Source organism: Agelaius phoeniceus, chromosome 7 (genome assembly GCF_051311805.1).
Source record: "Agelaius phoeniceus isolate bAgePho1 chromosome 7, bAgePho1.hap1, whole genome shotgun sequence".
In the NCBI taxonomy this organism is placed as follows: domain Eukaryota; kingdom Metazoa; phylum Chordata; class Aves; order Passeriformes; family Icteridae; genus Agelaius; species Agelaius phoeniceus.
In genome coordinates, this window is record NC_135271.1 from 21,981,876 (window position 1) to 21,996,671 (window position 14,796).

The 14,796-nt window shown below is 53.7% G+C and overlaps 1 protein-coding gene across 2 annotated transcripts; it reads right to left on the reverse strand.

The window, feature by feature from the left end:
• Positions 1-5,161: 5,161 nt before the first annotated feature.
• On the reverse strand, positions 5,162-7,230 carry LOC143694500 (uncharacterized). 2 transcript variants are annotated; one of them, XM_077181187.1, is made up of 5 exons: positions 6,939-7,220; positions 6,694-6,795; positions 6,368-6,470; positions 6,060-6,116; positions 5,162-5,749 (listed from the first exon to the last, which is right to left on the reverse strand). In XM_077181187.1, exons 1-5 carry the CDS (start codon positions 7,044-7,046, stop codon positions 5,535-5,537), a joined length of 585 nt encoding a protein of 194 aa, XP_077037302.1. In that variant the 5' UTR covers positions 7,047-7,220; the 3' UTR covers positions 5,162-5,534. The 2 variants fall into 2 exon arrangements, with proteins under 2 accessions (XP_077037302.1, XP_077037303.1); XM_077181188.1 differs by lacking the exon at positions 6,060-6,116 and having other exon boundaries at positions 6,939-7,230.
• Positions 7,231-14,796: the final 7,566 nt, after the last annotated feature.

Consider the following 14,796-nt stretch of genomic DNA (forward strand, 5'->3'; position numbering starts at 1 on the left):
ACAGAGAAATGAAAGAGTTCAGAGAAACAGATTTGCCTTTGCTTTTCCCTTTTCCCAATATTCTTTGTTTTACTCTTCCTTTCTTTTGCATTTCCTTTTTTTCTTTTGCTGTTTTTATCTTCTCTCTTTATTGTAGCCAGAAAAGCCAGAGAAGCTGCAAGACAATGAGGCCCTTAGAAACAACAGGGTGGCAGGGATTTTGTGGCTAGCAAATTCCCATCACCTTTGCTAGGCACATTAAATGCCACAAAAGTGTTAGTGTGATGGGAGAGGTATGAGCAAGCAGTCCAGCTCCCTCCTTCCCCTCCCTCTGACTTCCCTCAAGGGAAGGGAAAGGAGTACCTGCCTGCCTGGAAGCTCTGTAGGGTTGGGGATGTGATAGGGATGAGATTGCCTGACCTTGGTTTCCACAGAGGGGAAATCCGTGTTCTCAGGGCCCTTAAGCCTGGCTTGTGAAGGCTGGCATGGTTGGCTGTGTTACAGTAATTGCCATTTAAATTACCTCTTGCCATCCACTACATGGATGACAACTTTCTGCTGCAGTGCCAGGCTCTCAAAGGCTGACACCCTGACTTTCTTCCCCCACCCTTAGGCTGAGAGGGGTGAGTATGAACATAAATGAACATGGAACTGGATCTGCTGCCTGCTCTAGTATTAAGGAAATTCAGTTTACAGCCTGACTTCTGTTGTCTGAGGAGGTTCTAAAGAACTTTTTACCAGTTTGGTTTTGTAACTTGCTAGTGCTTGTGTGTATGTACCATAACTTCCAGTAAAATGATATATTAATCTTCCACCTTCAGAAGGTTCTACTGGAGAACCACTGGGGTATCAGGAAAAATGAATTATAAAAATCAGTAGTGAACAGAAAAAAGGGACTACTAAAAATGGAAGATTTTAATTGACCACTTCAGCCTTCTTTAGAACTTTGGTTTGGTTCAAGGCAAAATCAGTAAGAAATAGCTGATTCCTAAAATGAGAGGTATGCTATACATTGATTAATAGCTACAAAGAATTTCTCTGTGCATTTTCTTATCTGCTTCCAGTGGTAAATCATTAAGTGTGAATCCTTTCTTTTGCTACTGTTTTTGTAATCAAAGATAATAATTCCGATTACAACATGTTCCTTTGTGCAAAGATTAGAGCAACAGCTATGGAAGGCAAGACTAAGTAGGGTCAAGCCATTTAGTATCACATAGTGTGTTTTACAGCAGTTGCATTGTTGTTATCAAAACTTGTTCTAAACTGACCCATGTTTTGTCAAACAGCTGGGCTGTCTTTCATGCAATTTCATTATTAATTTCTTTGCAGTGGACCATCCCAAGGCTTCAGCCATGGGCATGTTCACAGGGAAAAAGGGCAGAAATATATCTGGGGTTTTATTTGCTGCTCTTTGTTACTTGTTGCTCATGACTAAACTGCTGCTAGGAAAATGCATCATTTTTGGTGTCTGTATTATTCTGCACGTGCAAGAGGACACCATTCATTTCACCACACTGCAAAGGATTCTAAGACAGAAATTTAATTTTGCATTCAACCTGAAGTTTGAAAGAAATTGTTTCTTTGAATTCATGGCCACTACAGATCTCTTTGTCCAAGTCAGAATTTTATCTGACTGCTTGCCCAGAGGCCAAAGAAAATAATCAGCAAACCTAAGAGTATGTTCTATAGAGTGTGTTATAAGATAAGAAGTAGGGCACAGATTCCAATCTTCAGTAGCCAAACCATGTGGAAATGTGAGAACTCCTTCAGCTATGTAAGATGAACTATCTAGCTCTCAGTCTGGCAACAGAAGACTTATGCACTGAAATTATTTGAAAACAATGAAGATCATTTAAATAAAAGCTGTGAGGCTTCAGAAGCTCAGTGGGGAAGACCACAATGTTTCCCACTGTCAATAAACTCAAATACCAGATCATCACACACACTGGGGCATATTGTGAGTTGGAACAGACTGCAAGCAGGATGGCAGGAGAGGCAGAGCAGGGCCCTGTTTGTACAGCTGCTGTGACAAGAATGATGGTGGCTGACTTTGTGTTTCATGCACATAGACTCTGAAACCTTACTGGGCTCCCAGTTCAAAAGAATCCCTTTGGGGTGTAGTTTGGACAGGCTGCCTCTCTCACTGCTGTCCCAGGGGCTTGTGCAGCCCTTACAGGCAGCAACATCGACGTGTGCAGGTGATGTGGCAGTGGGTGAGTGGTGTCCCCACACACCATGTGCTTATGTAGGGACAGTGACCTGCTCCCCCACCCGGACAGCTGCCATCCTCCCCCTCCCCAGACACATAGCTCCAAATATCCCTGCTGTCTGCAGCCCTTGCTGCTCCCCTGCGTGTGCCCAGCTGCATTCCCTGCCCCACTCCCTGTGGAAGAGCTTCTCTACATCACACCTTTTCTCCTACCTTACCCTGATTCGCCTCTTCTCTGGTCCTGAGCAGGAAATCAATATTCTGGCACCTGTGGGTTCTGAACAGATGACTTGGAAACATTGATCTGGGAACATTTTCTGGGGAGAAAAGGTTTGTACGCCTGTGTTAAAAGCTCTGCCAAACAGAAAACACTGGGCAGAAAACACATCAGTGCCTCTTACAGAAAGCCTAAAATGTCAGAGGGAAAAGGGAAAGTAATAGTCAATAAAAGTTGGAAAGTGAATTTGATACCAAATTTCTAGGGAAATAGAGTCCTTTCTTTTCTTTTTCAGGATGGATTGGTTTACATCTGAACTTTTCCTTTCAAAATGGTTGCATATTTGAATTTATTTTCATTAATTTATTTCCAAGCCAATGTTTCTGTTGGTATCTAATGTTATTGATGATGTAAATATTTCTGTTTTAAAGATGGCAAATTAGTACGTAGAACTAATAGGAGCAGGCCCATTATCTCTGCAGCTAAGAGGGGTGAAATATATATGCAGATAGGTCCTTCAAACACACTTTGAAGTCTTTACTAAAATACAACTAAAAGGTATTGTAAGAAACAATATGCCCCATTTAAATCTCACCATATACTCTTGCTATGAACATCTTCCCTTCCTAGCACAAAATTTAGAAATCCCTGGAATCACTTGCATCTTTTTCTCTGCAAAACAATTCAGAAATCCAAGGACAGATATGACTGAATTATTCTGGTTCTCACTGCAGCTGAAAAAATCTCCTCTGTTCTTATTAAAAATAATCATTATTATTTCATCAGGTAATGTCAGTGGCAAACCCACAGAATTGTGTTCTGTTGCCTTTCAATGCGTTTAGAACAGAAAAATAGCTCCTTTTCCTCAGATATTTGAAAATAAGTGTCCTCTGGAAATCTGGATTTCCCTAGAGATTTGAAAGTAAATGTCCTCTGGAAATCTGGCAAGATAAAAGAGCTTCAGACAATGCCAAATTAAAGCCCAGCAGACACAGTTCTTACATTGCTGCAGTGAAGCCAATCCTGCACTTCAAAGCATTTAATTTTTCAAGGTGAAACTGAGGATCTAGTTGCATTTTCCTGTGCACTTCAATGACTAAAAATGCAGTTCAACCCACTTGTGGCCTCAAAACTGTCAATGAGGGCTTTCCCAAGGAAAAATCCAAAGTGGTCTGACAACAGAACATAAAGCAAAGTCTCAGTGGCTTCAGGAGCCCTTAAACACTGCATATTAACTGCAGGGGCTGCTCCACCCTTGAGGACACAAAGTTGTGCACATGTCTCTTTAGCACAGACATATATTAACCCAAGTGCTTCTTTCTTACTTTTTCTCTACTTAAAACGAAACAGTCTAAAGGCCAACAAGCTGAAGGGAAGTGTTTCTGGTTACCTAGCTACTGGAAAAACACACTCATCTGTAACACTAAGAAATATCTTTGGACAGAGCTGTTCTCCTTCCGCTATTTCCAATCATACCTTTGATCAGCAGTGGAAAGGTTGTTTTAAAACTATAGATAGAACAGGTGTTCTCCAATGCATTTGTAGATCTTAATCTCCTGAAAATTATCTTGAAGAAAAAAAAGTTACATCTAATTTTGTGTCAAGACCCAACCATATATTTTACCTTCCACTATATCTACTGTAAGGAAGTGCTATAGTGCTCTGCTATTGTCAGTACTTGGAGGATGTATTCTGACATGCTGGTGTTCCTCTGCCTGAGAATTAACATAAGACAATCCACTTGTGTTTCCTCAAACAAACAGCCTCTTTTATTGTCCAGAGCTTTCTTTTATTATCAGTTCAAAACTCTGGGGTCAAGACAGCTCTGTGGTCTATCTATGTCCTCTCAGACTCTGAACCAAAAAAAAAAGCCTGCACCCTAGGATAGCTTCAATGGCTTGTAAGTTCCTGTCAGTCAGACCAGAGACTAGTTCACAGAGCTGAGCTAGACACTGTAATTGTATATATTTTCAGAACAAATCAGCTTGCAATGCAAAAGTATTCTTTACCTGAACAAGATAAATTATATCTTCTTTGCTAGAATGTCATTCCTTCCCCCGAATCCGTTTCCACGCATCACTTTAGGCACCCAGGCCCCCTACAAACATCAGCTGGTATTTTGCAGCCATGCCCCAGAGAGATGGGAAGGGTCCCCTGCCTCTGGTCTCGTTTGCTTGGGTTTCTGACCGGCTCTGAGGCAGGGGCTGCGATTCCTCACTCGTGGGAAGAGCAGAGCCGCCGGAACCGCACCCAGCGTGCAGGCACTGCCTGACAGCGCTGCGGCCGCTGGGACGGTCGCGCCTCCGAGTCTCGGCCACTCCCTGCTGCTGCTCCATTTGCTTTTAGGCACACCCAAAGCTCACAGCTAGGCCACGGTGGTCTCTGGTTCTGCCCTCTTCCTGTCCCTGTGTAGGGATGGAGCTTTCAGGAAGCTCTTTGCAAACCTTCCAGCATTGCAAGCTCCTTTGCCCTTGGTGGATCCTTGCCATGGACTCCCTCACGGCTGGCTTCACAGCACACACTCAAGTGTGCTCTTCTAAAACCCAGGGTCCTTGTCCCCTTCAGCGTGCTCAGCACGACCTTTAACTCCACGGTGCTGTGCAGCTGGAGCAGCAGGACAGGGACCTTTGCAGCCAGAGCTGCCCTTGTTCCTCTCTGTCCGTGCCCAGAACGCAGCACGGAGGAGAACGGCAGCAGGGCCCTGCGTGTCCCCAGGCTCAGGTTTTGCGCCGCTTCAGCTCCACGGAGACGCGGGGTCAAGTGAAAAACTCAAACTGTTTATTAAGGGAAAGCCAAGGGAAGGGGTGAGCTGGGAGGTGAAGAGGGGATGGGCAGGGCCTGAGGGCTGCAGGAAAGGTGGCTGCCAACAGGCAAAGAGATGGCAGGAGCTGCTGGAGCTTCCACAGGCTCAGCTCTGAGCAGCAAGAGCTGTGCCTGGAGCTCCAGCTGGTCCATCCTGCTCTGCAGGTGCTCCCACCTTAGGGTTTTGGAAAAACCCAAACTGTTTATTAAGGGAAAACAAAGCAAAGGGGTGAGCTGGAAGGTAAAAAAGGCAGGGCCTGAGGGCTGCAGGGAAGGGGGCTGCCAACAGGGAAAGAGATGGCAGGAGCTGCTGGAGCTTCCACAGGCTCAGCCCTGAGCAGCAAGAGCTGTGCCTGGAGCTCCAGCTGGTCCATCCTGCTCCGCAGGTGCTCCCATCTTCAGTGGGCATTGGAAATCGCCAATGGACTCCGGTACGTCTGATCCAGCTGACGAACAAAGTTCTGCAGATCTTCTTTCGAAGGTCAGCTGAAGCAGGATGCTGGTGCAGGACGGCCTCTCTTCTTCCTTCAGGGCTTGAAGAGCTGGAAGAGAGAGGAACAGAGCCACGGTCAGAGGCCAGATTGAGGCAATGCAAGGAAAGCCTCCTGCCAGGGCCATCCCAGCCGGCTCTTGCCATGGCCAGGAGGGAGCGGGAGACAAGGCCTTGGGCCGGAAGGTGCTGGCCACGGATCGCCCAGGTGTCCCTGGCAGCTCTCCGGGCTCTGCCCCCGCCGCCGCTCGTCCGCACAGGGAGCAGAGCCCTCCGCAGCCCGGGCACGGATTGTAGCTGCGGGGCCGGGAGGTGCAGCTGCCGCCGGCGGTGCTCGCTGCCACGCGGCTGCCCCGACTCACCCTCAGTGAGGACCTGGAGCTCCTCCTTCTGCCCCGTCACGAGCACTCCGGCCAGCCCTGGCAAGACAGAGCCCGTGGCGGCGGCGGGCGGCACCGCTGGCCGACACGGGCGCTGGCAGCCCTGCGGCCGCGCGCCCTCCTGCCCGGGCAGGGCTCCCGCCGGCCCCTGCCGCACGCTGCCGCCCGAGGGCACGGCCGCGGGAGGGCGGCGGCAGCGTCGAGGGCGGCCGGGGCTGCAGCGGCCCGCTCCTGCTCGGCCGGTGCTGGGCGCAGGGAGGGGAGGGAGGGGCGCCGGGCTCGTGGCTCACCGATGATCCTGACGGCCGCCAGTCGCACGGGCTTCTGCGGGCTCTGCAGGCGCGGCAGCGCCCAGCGCAGGTGCTCGGCCGCTCGGCTCTCGTCCTGCAGCAGCTGCGGGGAGCGCCGGCAGGGAAGGCTCGGCGCGGGCTCGGCCCCTCGGTCGGGCGCTCCCTGCGCCCAGCACCGGCCGAGCCGGCCCGCACGGCCCGGGGCAGGGAGCGGCCTGGGGGGGCGCAGGCCGGCGGGCCCGGCTGCGACGCCGGGCAGGGCCACAGCTGCCAGCGCCCCGCACCGAGCACCGGGGGCAGGGCTCGGGCGCCCGGGCTGTCCTTACCAGGCTCTCGGCAAACTTCATCCGCTGCTTCTTCGTCAGCAGCTCCTCGAGGTCCCCCCTCCTCAGGAAGCGTGCCGCACAAAGTAGGGCTTCGCCAGAGGCCTGGAGAGCGGCAGAGAGCCGCAGGTGGCACCAGACCCGCGTCCCTGCGCCACGGCCAGGGAAGCCTGGAGCCCGCCAGGCGCCAGGGCAGGAGGCGGCCGAGCCCCCTGCCAGGGATGCGGCAGCATCGCACAAAACCTCACCTCGGCCACCTGCAGGTTCTCATCGTGCCAGCGCAAGAAGAGAGGGAGCAGGCTCTGGTTCACGATTGTCGTGAGACACTCCTCCTCCCCTTTCGCTATCAGCTCCATCACCTTGACCAAGAGCTGAATGGAGAGCAGCTGCACGTGGCTGTTGTCCTGGAAGGAAAGGAAAAGTCCTAAGCACCAACTGCTCCAGGCCCATTGGGGCAAAGGCCCAAAACTGCACAGAGTTTCCAGGCAGCGTCCAGTGCCCTTGGCTGGGGGCACAGAGCCCTACATTCTCAAAGTGTGGCAGGAGGGGCTCAGCCATCTTCAGGGCGGGGACGCTGCGTAGCACGACGGCTTTGTCCTGGAGCGTACTGGTGAACACAGAGAGGCTCATCTCGACCATCTCTGGGTCTGGATCAGCCAGCAGCTGCACCAGGTCTTGATACAGGCGGCGTATTCCTCGTCCCTGCGTGCAAGACCGGACTGTGCTGTGAAGCCGTGAAGGGCCGCAGCACCAACAGCTGCTTGGGGCACTGGGGCAGCTGAAGCGGGAGGCAGGAGAGCTGGGAGCAGCTGCCTCTGCTGCCAAGGACCAGCCAAGGCCAGAAGTCTGCATTGCTCAGCCCCACGATGCTGCCAGCGGGGCTTCAGCCACTGCCCCCTTCTCACCAGCGAGGGCTCCTTGCTGAGCACCACGAGGCCTCGGAGCGCCAGGCGCTCGCTCTCCGTGCACACGTGGGGCAGGTACCTGGACAGCAGCAACAGGGCACTGGGACCGTGTTTGCTCAAGTCCAGGCACTCCAGGAGCTGAAAGGCACAGGAGGGCAGTGCCAGGGGAGCCGGCCGCCAGGAGCCCGGAGCCGCACAGGGCCGGGCCCCGGCAGCAGCAGCGGGCGCGGGCGGCGTCCCAGGCGGCCGCAGCCTCGAGAGGCCCGAGAGCTGGGAGGCAGCTCAGCCAGGCAGCGCTGGCCATCAGGCTCACCTCCACAAAGAAGGCCAGGGCAGGCAGAGGCCAGCAGAGCTGCTTCTCCATGAGCAGGCTGAGCAGCTGCGAGGCCATGAAGGGACACAAGGGCCTCAAGCCACGGCACACCTCCCTGGCAGGGGAAAAAGGCACCAAGGCCCTGAGCCTCCCAGGGCGGGCAAACCTCTCCCAGGAGTGACTCACAGAGGTCTGATCTTTCCCCAGCACTCTGCAAGAGCACATGGGCCCCTTGGGAGGCGGCTGCTCCTGGGCATCCTCCTCTCCCAGCCTTTTCCAGTCTGGTCGGCCCTCCCTCGCCAACAAGGCCCTCTCGCTTACAACCCCAGCGACTGTGTGGGGCACTGCGGGCACAGGGCACAAATGCTGGCGGTGGTGGCAGGAGTAGGGGATCTCACCTGGCCAGCAGACCCGCTCCATAGTGCTGGATCTCGACATTGAGCAGCTTCTCCCAGACCCGCTTGTGCTCCAGAGCCATGAGCTTCTTCCAGTCAAAGCCCAGGCAGGAGAGCAGAGCCTTCATGGTCTGCACTATAAACCTGCGTGCCGAGCAAAGGCCAGGTCACTCTGGGAGCGCTGGCCCTGGCCACGGGGGCGTGGGAGGGACAGGGCGACTGGCACCTGTTGGGCTCGCTGGGAAGGCCGTGTTCCTCCCGGCACGCTCTCCAGAAGCTCTGGGTCTCAACATCCCCTGGCATCTGCTCTGTGGTGATGACAATTTGCCGGAGCAGAGCCAGGAGGAGCTGGGGAGAATGCAGGAGAATGGCGTAGTGCCACTCGGACATGGGGACAATCCTCCAGAGCACCAGAGTTGCCTGCAAGAGAAAAGCAGCCCGAGGCAGCGCTCAGTGCCAGGGTGTCCATGAGGCAGGGCCCGAGGGGAGACGCAGGGGGAGCACCCAGCCTGCTGCCCCTAGGCCAGCTTTCAGCCCAGGCAGGGAGCTGAAGGCTGGGGAGAGCTGCTGGAGAGGCCACCTGGAGGGCGAGCAAAGGCCAGCTCTAGAAACTCACAGCCAGGGCAGAGATGGCCTCGTTGTCCCCGCTGCAGAAGAAGCCGCTGTAGGGTGGCTGCTCCTCCATGGCAGAGAGCAGCCATGGAAGCACCACCTGGGCAGCCACTTCTGACGTGCCGATAGCTCTCCACATCAGCGTGGCGGCTCTGTGGGAGCAGAGCCATGCGTCAGCACCGTGCCCCGTGCGGCCGCGTGGGGCCGGGTGACAGAGCCCCGGTGCCCTGAGGGGCAGGGAGGGAGCATGGCAGAGGCTCAGCAAACAGAGGGGCCCGAGGCTCCCTCAGCTCTCCGCCTGTCTGGCAGAGCCCGTGCGACAGGCTGGACAGGGCCAGGGGCCCTAGGGGCCGGCGAGCACCGAGCTCTCGAGGCAGTTGTGCCCTGTACCTGTCACACGTCGGGGCACAGCATAGGAGGCTCATCACCACTGGAGCAGGGTGTTCCTCCGTCAGGCTCAGAATCTCCATTTGCAGCCCGGCGTCCACGGTGACACAGGACGCCAGCCTCTGGAGAACGTCCCTGACCGTGGCTAGCACCTGGAGGAGGCGGCATGGGGAAGACTTGGAGCACTGTCCAAGGCAGCAACTTCCCCAGCTTCCCCCAAGAAGTGCTCATCTTCCCAGCCCACTGTGATGGCCTCAAAGGCTGAGGGGGCCCAGCAGCTGTAGCTCGAGGGGCCACGTGATCCTGGGAGGCCTTCAGCCCTGGCCCCAGGCTGCTTACCTGCTGTGGAGAAGCGCCACGCTTCTGGAAAAGCTCCAGAGAGGGTGGAGGAGTCAGGGTCAGTGTGGGCATGGCGTCACTCGCTGGCATGCCCTGAGCCTGGGTGTCGGTGGTGGCCATGCCCTCAGTCAGGGCCACGTCAGCCTCCGCCCTGCCCTTGGCCGTGTCCTGCTCAGAGGCTGCTGCGAGCTCAGAGGACGCTGAGCTGGCAGCAGCCTGTGCCCGCAGCTGGCCGGGCCTGCAGTCGGGCTGGGCCGTGCCCTCGGTGCCGGTGCCGCCGCTCCTTCTGCGGCCCAGGCGCAGGAGCCTCCGCAGTGTCTGCAGCAGAAGGAAGGGCAGGAAGAAGAGAGGGACGTTCCATGGCCTGCTCCAAGCGCGGGGCTCGGCCGGGCAGTGCCAGCAGGCCCGGCCCAGGTGGGGACGGCCACAGGTACCTGCGCTGCTCTGCGGAAGCGGCCACGGGTGGGCTCCTGCTCTTGAGTCCGGTCCTTGGCCGCATCTGGCAAAGAGTGAGTGCAGCCAGAGCTGAGGGGCCGCGGGAGAGGCTGGAGAACACAGCCCAGCCCTGCGCTCCCCTGGCAGGGACAGCCCCCCGGGTGCCCAGGGGCTGGAGCACGGCCATTGCGGGGGCAGCCCTGGCCCCTGTCCCATCCCGTCCGTGGGCACGTCCAAGGGATGGGATGGGATGGGATGGGGCCAGGCTGGCTGCCCTGAGGCCCAGCTCCACCACTCACCGTCCTGCAGCGGCGGCAACTGCTCTGGCTCTGCAGGCTGCGGCACTGGGGCAGCTGCAGGGCCATTGTTTTTCTTCCCCCGAAGCCCCTTGAACAGGCCGAGCAGTCTGCCCGCCATCTCGCTGTCTGACCTCGAGGGCACCTTCGACACAGATGCCCCGTCAAGGGTCCGAGTCAGCGAGTGCCGCAGTCCTGCCTTGCAGGTGCCTGCGACAGAGGAGCCTCAGGAAGACTGCAGGACAGCAAGTCCTGCACTCTGCTCTCGAGGGCTCCTGCCACAAGGACAGGAGACTCCTCGTGAACGATGGTGGTCACCAAGCCCCACGGCCTGGCCACAAGGGCACGGGCCGCAGGGATGGGAGATGCCTCGGAAAAGCTCCGAGTCACCGAGTCCCAAGGTCTGGCCGCGAGGCCAGCCGCAGGAGGAACGCTTCGGAAAAGCTCCGGGCCAGCAAGGAACGAGCCGGCTGTGCGGGGGCTCCTCACAGCACTGCTCTGTCCCGTCCTTTCCCGTCGCATGCACCGAGCACTGTGGCGTGACCACGGCACCGCCAGAACCTATGTCAGCGCGTGTCACAAAGGGCTGCTCACGCACCCCATCCCACTCGGTCCCTCGGTGACCCTTCCGCACCATGTCACAAAGGGTCCTTGGACACGCTGCCACGTGCCCCGGGGCTGCCCCCTCCCCACCCAAGGTGCCCCCAGCTGGAAGGAATCCCTTGCCCCGAGTGTCTGACGCAGGCCTGGACACACCAAGCCCGGTCAAGTGCTCAGCAAAGGACTCTCTACGGTGCCCGGCCCGCACAGCCCAGCTCGGTGCCGGCCCTGGAGCAGAGCAGCTTCCAGCAAGAGGCAAACGCGTCTTGCCAAGAGTGAAAACACACCAGAGAGGGAAGATGGCATCAATGTGTGCATAAAGGCCTTTGAAATCACAGCTCTCTGAGAGGCATTTGGGGCTCTCGGCTGGACAGAGATGATCCGGTTCTGTCCTGTGCTCAGAGGGGGGAACACACCCTGCCGCTGGTGCTCGGCTTGGTCTCCGCAGGCCCAGGCAGATGCCAAAGCTTCTCTTCACGGCCTTCTCCCTTCCCACGCCCCTCTGCCAAGTGCAAGGGGCCTCAAAGACAGAACAGAACTCAGGGAGCCAAAGGGAGACAGCTGCACCTACCTCACTGGGGGCTCCTGGGGAAGCACTTTGCTTGAGAAGCAAGCCCCTCTCTTCCAAAGGCATTTCCCCAAATGCCCACATTTCCCAGGGAACACCCACACACACTTAAGCAACCCTGGCAAGGCTGAATTACTTCTGCTCCTTGCAGCACAGGCACTCCAGCTGCAGCTCATCCTCCTTTCCCCGAGTCTGTTTCCACGTGTCCCTTGTGGCGCGCAGCCCCGGGCCCCCTATAAACGAGAGCTGCCCGCTGCCTCCTCACGGGCCTGAGCTCCTGCCCGCGCTCAGGGCACCAAAACCAGGCTGTTCCCAGCCAGGGAACGCAGCCCTGCTCCCGCAGGAGGCTCTCGTGAGCCCCTTCCCCACTGTGCACAGCCCTTCTCCTGCCCGCCCAGAACCCTCTTGGCACAGCAGAGCACAAGCTGGCCGGCTCTGGGCTCAGCACGGCCCAAACACAGGCGCAGGAGGACGCAGCGGCTGTTTTGCAGCCATGCCCGAGAGAGATGGGAAGGGTCCCCTGCCTCTGGTCTCGTTTGCTTGGGTTTCTGACCGGCTCTGAGGCAGGGGCTGCGATTCCTCGCTCGTGGGGAGAGCAGAGCCGCCGGAGCCGCACCCAGCGTGCAGGCACTGCCTGACAGCGCTGCGGCCGCTGGGACAGTCGCGCCTCCGAGTCTCGGCCACTCCCTGCTGCTGCTGCTGCTCCATTTGCTTTTAGGCACACCCAAAGCTCACAGCTAGGCCACGGTGGTCTCTGGTTCTGCCCTCTTCCTGTCCCTGTGTAGGGATGGAGCATCGCTGTGCGTTCAGGCTGCTGTCCTGCGGCAGCTGTGGGCCCTTTCGACCGTCTGAGCAATCTGCCCACCATGCCCCACTCTGGCTTTGCATCCACTGTCAAGAAAGTGGCCTTGGGAAACCTCCGAATCAACAAGTCCTGGTGCAAGATGGTGTTTCTGTGGCTTGCTTGCTTATTTTGACTTTTGTTAACATGAGAAGTGGACTTGGGCCCTTGAAGTCTTTAAAGCTTTTTTGAGACTCATGTGTTTACTGTGCTGAACGTGCAAGGTGATGCAATGTGAAATCTCAAAATTTTTGCAAGTGTCTTTAATCACCTTCATCATTGAATTTCTACCCTCTTCTCAAAAGCTGAATAATTCCAGGGTATTGCTAAGAGGGGAAACAGTGGTGTTAAGAGAATCCTTTTGTTGCCTAGCTAGTCAGTTCCCCAGCAACTGAGAGTCCACAAAAAGAAAAAGCATAAATACAAAGTACTTTCTTGCCTTTCTGGGACTTTTTGGTCCAGAATCCATCCTTCACTTGATCTATACACTTATTTTTATTACCACGATTTTCTTTTTTTAGAGTACTATTAATTTTCCAGGGACAGTGGTGTTCATTTTATACCTGTTTGTATATTATGTCTACTTTAAAAAATGGCAAAAATAAAAATCTAAATGTTTTATGAATGCCTGAAGGCCCCCTATTAATATCCACATTGTGGCGTAGAGCAGTGCTGCCAAATAAACTTACACCATTAGCATCTATTGAGTTGTCTTGGCAACAGAAGAAGGAATCTCACCTCCCAGCATGACCATGCTCCATGTCCTGTTTGTGACTGATTACAGTTAGTTATCTGCTACCATATATGAAATGCGTGCTGATTTCAGGATGGGATTTTCATTCTGGATATGTTGGATTTGCAGTCTTCAGTCTTTTGGAAATGTTCTGCATAAACTGATTTGCTTTGCTGGACTCTGGCTATGCTCAGCTGTCTTTTGATGTTTTACCATTGGTGGTTTCTCAAGAATTTTACTAGAGTAAAGTCTCTCAGAGGCCTCTCAGAGCCATTTTCATATTTTCCCCTTTCTATATTTCATGTCATTTTCCTTTGTGTAGAATGCAAATGCTCACTGAAAACAAAATGTTCAGTGCAGCTAAACATGCAGTGATCAAATACATATTTTTTTCCTAGCTTCTCCTTCCCTGTTAAGATTATTAAAGCTGCTCTGCGTCTTAGCTTTTTACAGAGTATTTTAAAAATTATTGGGTCAGATAGAATATGAATACTTATAGGAGAGAGAGTGAGATCGATTTGTCTCTGAATAGTTTCTTGCAGCAGTGGTAGCTCTTTGAACAGTAGTGTTACACTATCTAAGAGTACTTCTCATCTTGTTGTATTGCCCTTTCTTGCAGTTGTTTTTTTCAAAATTAATCATAGAATATCCTGCATTGGAAGGGGTGCACAGGACAGCCCCACGAAACCCACCATGTGCCTTACAGCATATCTTCCAAACACTCCTTGAACTCTGGCACATTTGGTGCTGTGACCACTTCCTGTCCTTTTTATCTTCTTTTCCATGGTCCCAGGTGTCCAGTGTTCTATTGAATAAAGAATCTGATAAATATAAGCAAATTATGGAGGTCCTTGGAACAACAGGCCTCACTTCCTTCATTCTTTTTAAAGAAATAAATCTTACCTTCCCCTGCGTTATATCCACTTTTGACAGAGGTAAGGCTCATGGGTAGAAGCAATGATAGCTTTTGGATAGCAATAGCAAGAACAAAATACATCCTTCAAAAACATGGGCCAATATCATACCATCAGTCCCTCTCCTGGCATGGTCTAAAAGACTGTAGTCCAGAAGTCAAAATTTCACTCACTCTGAATGTTAACATGAAGGAACAATATTCTCAGAGCTCTTCAGTACTGAAGGGTCACTACTGTGAGGTAAAGATCACAGAAATTCTCAACTATGACTTATGACTTTCTCAAAAAGAGAGGATGTGTAGTGAGAATTTTTACAGGTTCTCCAGACTTCATCCCTACAGAGTTTCCAGGGTAAAGATGCACGTCAGAAATACAAATCAGTTCCCAGTTGTGGTATTCCCTGGCTGTGACGAGATTTCAGGATTCTTGGAAATACTTTTGCAAACAACTGACTCACTATAAACCCTATTGGAGGTCTGTACTTTTGACTGATTCTGTAACCCTAAGGAACCTTATTTGTTTTAAGTCCTACAGAAGACTAATTTTGCTTTCTGAGCAACACCCTGAAGGCATTATGTCTTGCAGACCATGATAAATAAATGAGCTGCCTGAAAAAAATGGTATCTCTTGTGCATATTTCTGCTTTCTACAGAAGTAGCACCCTCTGAAAAGAAACAGAGTTTGAGGAACTGATTTGTCAGCATCTTTAATATCCATGACAACTTCAAATAAAAAAGCTCAAAAGGAGAACTTGATATTTGGTGCTTT